We start from the raw sequence: 6,655 nt of genomic DNA on the forward strand, positions 1-6,655 counted from the left end.
GAAGATTAAGGCCATTTAAAACGATTTGAGATGGATCAAATTTTAGAAAAAAGACAATAACATATTTAAAATTTGTCATCGATATGAAAAAAATATTCGTTTATTCATTTGAACTTCAATTTAACGTCCCATGCAAATCAAATTCTATAAAATAACATAACACGTCTAATAAGTGTTTTATCACTGAGAATTAAGGTTATTATCAATTAATGTTTTCGAATGATTGAGCAGTTCAGATAAACATTTCACAATAATTTAACATATCGTATCTTTTGAAAAAAACATTTTATTTTGATCGAAAAATTATAAATGTAACAACCGTCTATAGATTTGTTTTGTATATAATTTTTTTTTTGGTAAGTGTGTTTTTAGTGGTAGTTTATATAGTCCTTTATACACGTATGCAAAGATGATTCTATAATAGATACAATTGTGTAAAACATATACATAAAAGTACAGGATAAATAAAATAGCACACCATGTTGAAGCATATTTGATTGCTCGCCAAATCATATGACAATTGTTATATTGAACTTTGAAAGGTAGTTAATTCTATGGTAGAAGGTCAAATAATAAGTACTCAAGAAATAGAGGAACCCAGAGAAAGATGTGTATGTAGGGTATACATGTAACAATAATATTTTCTTAAAAAAATACAATTCCCCTGGTATATCCTGCGATGATTATAAAACGTATATATAATAGATTAGAACCTTAGTCAATGTTACACAAGATAAGTTAAAGTCTTAACGATCCCTAAACCTAAACCTAACAGAAGATGCACGTTTGGGCTTATTGGTATATTATGTTACGTTTTCACAAAATATCAAGTCGACATTAAAGCTCAGTTTTCGAGTCGACGTAAATTTTGGGCTAATCATCAAATTTACGTGTAGATAACAGGTATATTTATATTTTTATTATTTGCAAATATTACATATGTAATGAATCGATTTTGTTTCTATGTTCCCTTCACTTTTACAGACAATGTCTGCTGCTATTAACGTACAACGTGCAGACATAAAACACTATGTGTTACTCGGTAGCGTTAATCTGGTATGCATATTGGCGCTAAATGAAGTTTAATGATAAGATACATATTGATTCTTAATGAAATCCGCTTATATGAAATTGAGAATGGGAATGGAGAATGTGTCAAAAAGACAACAACCCAACTAAAGGGTAGAGTTCTGCCGATGGATAGCATGCAAACAACTGGTTTTAGAATACATGTGTTTATTTCCGATGTAAAGACCCTATGACTGAATCAATATAAATACCAAAATACACAATCCTTAACGACCTTACAACAGTTTTGTAACTATATCCCCTTTGAATAAATCTTTTGAAGGTTTGGTTAGCGTTTGAGTTAATGCCGATATTTTGGTGCTTTGTATAGAATAATACCATAAAAATGTATATGGTAAATATTTGAACGTATAAGATGTCTGCATGTTAATTAACCATTGGCAATGGTGTAATGGCATAACAAAATGATTTACATAACAACATACATAAACACTGAAATATGAAAAATAGCAAAAAAGGGCAAGCACCCAATAACATGCTCCTGACTTGGGACAGACCCACACAGAAAGTTGCGGGGTTAAACTATTTTAAAGGCAACAACCTTTCTCATAACTCTGGACAGTGGTGTAACAGTACAACATAAGAACGAATTATGAAAATCAGTTCAAAATGAATTAACTGATCAGAGAAATACAAATAGAAATACATCTAACAAAAACACAGAGTGGACGTGGCAAGGTACTTATACATTCCTACAACAAAAAGACAGTGAGTACAGAACTGAGAATACTCGAAGTTACTGACATCTAGTTCAAAGACAATAATAACAACTAATAAAAACAAATCATTCATCTTTAGTTTAACCAAAATAACAATCAGTTCACATCCAACTTCCAATGGATTTCATGTAAATATGTTATAAATATCAGAGAAAACATGACCTACATTATATAGCCATGAATGTGCATAAGTATTAATATTCAGTTTAATTTTGATAACAAAATCAATACTAATACCAATAAAAAACAATATTCAAAAATCTGAATGGATGATAACCGTGTTAAATTGGTCACCTTGTAGAATAAGTTTATTTAACGGATCGATAAATTCTAAATAATTGTTGTAAGTCTGGATGTTGGTTGTTATAGTATGTTACATTAGCTAAGGTTGTTGCACAAGTATAAACAATTATTATCTGAAATATAGGTTATTCTCCTAAAAGTTTAAATCTTTTAATCAGTAAGAAAGTTAAATTGGTAATTACTTATGCAACAATCATAGATTATAGATTGAACACGGTCGTTTCTGGATTATAGGCGGGATTACCGTATTTGTTCAATAGGCGATCTTCAATTTACACGGGAACTGAACCTCATCATATTTTTAATGTAAATGTTTCTGCAATGAACGAAAAGTCTCTACTACACAATGTGTAGTTGTAAAAACAAAATGTCTTAAAATATAGTTAATCATCCAATCAAAGATAATTGATAACGATATAAAAATTAATATTTTAAACTTATATAATATGTGGATAATTTCACACAATTTGTATTCCTACAACTGTATACAATGTAAATTGTATATGAATATTCCATGGATGGACTTTATGTCAGTTTATTGTTTGTATGTTCACATACCCAGTGGGAGTCTTTGAGAAACAAAAGTTTCACGGTTACATAAAATATGCCTACCTCTTTCAATTTCTTTCTTCCTGACCGGGCTCATAATGAATGAGTTTATTCCTCTTATTTTATTTTCTTATTCATATTTTGGTTGAATTGATTGATACGTATCGAGAAACTTTAATATATCCATTAACTGTGCTTTATTTTGTAAATCGTTTGATTGTATAGCTCAAACGCAAATTTTGGGCACCATGATTGGTTAATAAGAAAATATCTTATCTTACTTAACCAAGGAAAACACAGAGGAGCATGTCAGGAGCCATACACTTATCCTGTATCAAAACTGTCCTTAATTGTCTCTCAATCTCTCAATTTTTAAAAGATTTGAATCAAAACACAATGTTCTATGATAGATGTAAACAAATTAAGACAAATGGGTTTACGTATACCATACTGTTTACAAACTATAAATGAAATCAGTATATTTTAGGCAACTTGTCAATTCTGAATTATCTTACCAGGGTGAAATGTCTACAAAATAATAAACAAACAAAATCATTATACATGTATGATTTAATTTTTCTTCTGTACTCCGTATATATACACTAAGGATTACTCTGAATAAAGGATATTTCAACGCACTCTGTGTTTCAGATACAGTCTGATTAAATTAGATTCGAGTTATCCGGACTTCTCAAACTATTACCACTTGCGTATTACCAAAATATAGTTAAACACTGTAAATACCTATCTGTCCTTATTGAATTTTGATATAACATGTAAATCCCAGTAAATTTCAAGTCAATATGGTCAGTATCAGAAAGCTATCTGTGCATGTTTTTATATATACATACATACATATAGTCGGTAATTTTACCACAAAATATATAAGTCTTGATTTTAATCCGTAGAATTTGGGGGTGGTGAACTTCCACCTTTTGCAACAATACTTTGAAGTTCTGATTTTTCATTTTTCATACTTTTAGAATGTTTTGACAGTCTTGTACTACTTTTGTTCGTTTTAGTACTATTCGTGACAATGCTGTCTGGGCCTTGGTTTGTTAATGTTCGTGAACCAAGCTGGACTCTGGACGCAGAAATAGATTCTACATGTGTGTCTGTTTGATATCCTTGATCAATAGTAGGAAGAACAAGGGGAGCTAACCCGTCCATACGTGGGGTGTAATGTTCCAACTGTACAGTTCCGTTAATTCGCTGATTCTGCATTAATCTTGCTTTCAGCAATGAATCCGTACTCGAGTGAGCCGGATTATTCTTCCCGAAGAGTACCGGAGATATCCGAGGGGGTCGTTCAAACTGAATAGGTGACCTCACAAAGTCAAACTTTCCTTGATTTTTAATGACGCGTCGTGCTGGAAAATGTTTGTATGTTTTTTCATACACTCCAGGGATATTTGTACTTGTGGGTGACAAACTTCGAGGGTCCACAACATCTACTGCTCCCACATATGTCCTTTGTTTCGGTTTTGTCATAAAGTTTGTAGAATAAAATGTGACTTCCTTACTTTTATTTTCTGACGGACTTAGACTACACTTTGCTGATAGTTTAGATGACATGTCAGAGACCTCTTGTTCTCGGCATCGTTGGTTCATCTCAGACAGAATTTGTTGTTGTTTGCCTAAACGCCGCTTTTCAAAGCTATGCGATAGATCCATGATGGCGACTTTATCTGGTGTAGGCAACCTGTTTCTGGCATCCCTGTAATGTACCAATGTTTTCAAATGTTCTCGTGTCGGGTCCCTCAAAAACGAAGGCGCTGGCTCCACAGCTGCCTCCAGTAAGGTGTGGGACTGAAATAATCTCATTTTGTATCATAGATTGTAACTGTATTCCAAAACACCTCGTTCCAATAAAAATAATGATTTGTTAAAATAACATAACTAACTAAATTGATTTTACATTTCCACAATAGCTTGAAATGAACTTGAATTATTCGGCTTATAAGTAAATCCTTATTATGGTTACGACTCCCAGAGATAATCCGACAGACGATAATCTGCCGTGAATCCTAACTTTACACAGTTCAATCTGTGAACACACCGTTATATTGCCAGCTTTATTATAAACAACGCATTTAAAATTCTTTTATTTCAAGCAGTCTGTCAAAGTAGTATTAATGTTAAAATGCCGTTGATTCAAGCTTATTCATGATCATAAACCGTGATCGTATCAAATTTCCAATTATTTTATTATTTAAAAATCCAGTCTAAACTTACAGTAATTATTCAGTTACATATCATTTAAAAATCTGTTCCATATATAGTTATAATTTATTTACATTGTTTATAGAAGGAATTATTCTCTTTATATAAACTCAATTACTAATACATTCCTTTTTATTCTTAAAGTATTCAGAAAATCAATATAAGTATAATTTCACTTAGTCTTCACGTCTTATACATGTTACATATAGTTACCTAACAGATAACAATCGACATTAGATATCATTGTCCTGGACTGTATTGATTTCTACTAATATCTTTTATATGACGAGATGTATCAGTAGGATAGGTCTATTTCACTTATGGTGATCTGCAAAATAGAATGTCTTTTGGGATCTATGATAGGGGGAAAAATACCCCTCCCCTTTCCCTAAAATGAATAAGAAAATAATGTAATATTTATCAAAATAATTTGTAACTGAAGCATATATGTCTAATAGGCATGACACAAGTTCTTTGGCAGCGCAATATTTCCTAATAAAGGTAAATTAATCTTTCTTTCCAATTATCGAGTGTTAAAAAATATGTTTAGAAATCTATGTGGTATAAGGAGGAGAGATAGCTGTATACCAATTACATCAAATGTAAGTAACTTGACTTGTTGGTTATGTGTCAAAGTAATATGCCTAGAACGTGACACAATGTAGGCAGGCAAAGAAGACCCTCGTAAGCTGCCTCTTGACGATGCACGCCTTATCCCTATCCATAGCCCTCACCAAAGCCATATGCATAGCCCTTACCCCAACTCTAATCATATATATAACCCTAACAATGAACAATTCTTCCTGTATAAAATGTTTACCGATGCTATTGTTTCCCGTCCCGTACTCGAGAGACCCGGTAGCCAGCATGAAACCTTGTCCGCGGCTCCTCGATGAAGAATTCACCTCGTGTAAAAATTTTCCAGGCCCCGTACCTCAAGAGACCCACAATAGCCCACAGAAACATTGTCCGTTGCTTCCCGGTGAATAATTCTCCCTCATATGAAAATTTTCATGATACTATATAGTTCTGCCCGCCCCGCACATCAAGAGACCCTAGTTTAGTACGCATAACACCATGGCCGCGACTCCCCCATGAACAATTATCCCTCATGTTATTTTTTTTTACAATTTTCTGCCATACCCGTAAGTTGAGTGACGCGGTAGCCCTCATGTATCAAACTTATTGGTGTCGGATGGATCGGGTTGACGGGCGAACGTACTCGCCCTGGTTGTGCCGTATTTAATTGTTTTCATGGAGGCCCAAAATTTTCTATTTAGTCAGAGACAATTATGCATAATGTTATATGCAATCGATTCAGTTAATATGAGCAACACATTGTTTGATCTTTTTTGGAGTTGTCTAGTTAGAAGTTACGCCACATATTGATACTAGTTCAATAAGTGTTGTGTTTCTAATGACACTCAATATATCAATGAAGTCTCAGACAGATAGGTAACTCGTTTAATTATTTAACGCTATTCTATTTAAAACAATTAAATGTTATTTAATCTACTATTAGCCTCATTGTTCTTTTCGCTTACAAGGTAGACCATATCAAACTATTTTATTCAGTTTTCACTTAACGATTTCCGGTTATAATGTATACTTATTGACCATGTTGACTGGGTATGCATGAGTGGAATAGTAAGAATTTTCCCCATAGGTGCAACTATTGTCCTGAGGCGTAGCCGAGAGTAATAGTTGTATCATAGGGTACAATAAACTTACTATTCCACGAATATCTAGCTAGTCAGTAAGTGTTTTATTAT

General features: G+C 32.9%; 1 protein-coding gene across 1 annotated transcript; it reads right to left on the reverse strand.

Annotated features, from left to right (window-relative positions):
- Window positions 1-2,670: 2,670 nt before the first annotated feature.
- On the reverse strand, window positions 2,671-4,951 carry LOC134688607 (uncharacterized). Its single transcript, XM_063549435.1, has one exon. It carries the CDS (start codon window positions 4,482-4,484, stop codon window positions 3,558-3,560), a length of 927 nt encoding a protein of 308 aa, XP_063405505.1. The 5' UTR covers window positions 4,485-4,951; the 3' UTR covers window positions 2,671-3,557.
- Window positions 4,952-6,655: the final 1,704 nt, after the last annotated feature.

This window comes from Mytilus trossulus, chromosome 10 (assembly GCF_036588685.1).
Source record: "Mytilus trossulus isolate FHL-02 chromosome 10, PNRI_Mtr1.1.1.hap1, whole genome shotgun sequence".
NCBI classification, from domain to species: Eukaryota; Metazoa; Mollusca; class Bivalvia; order Mytilida; family Mytilidae; genus Mytilus; species Mytilus trossulus.

What these genes read in the sequence shown, in the direction of transcription:
- LOC134688607 (XM_063549435.1), bottom strand. Translation starts at nt 4,484, where the DNA reads ATGAGATTATTTCAGTCCCACACCTTACTGGAGGCAGCTGTGGAGCCA.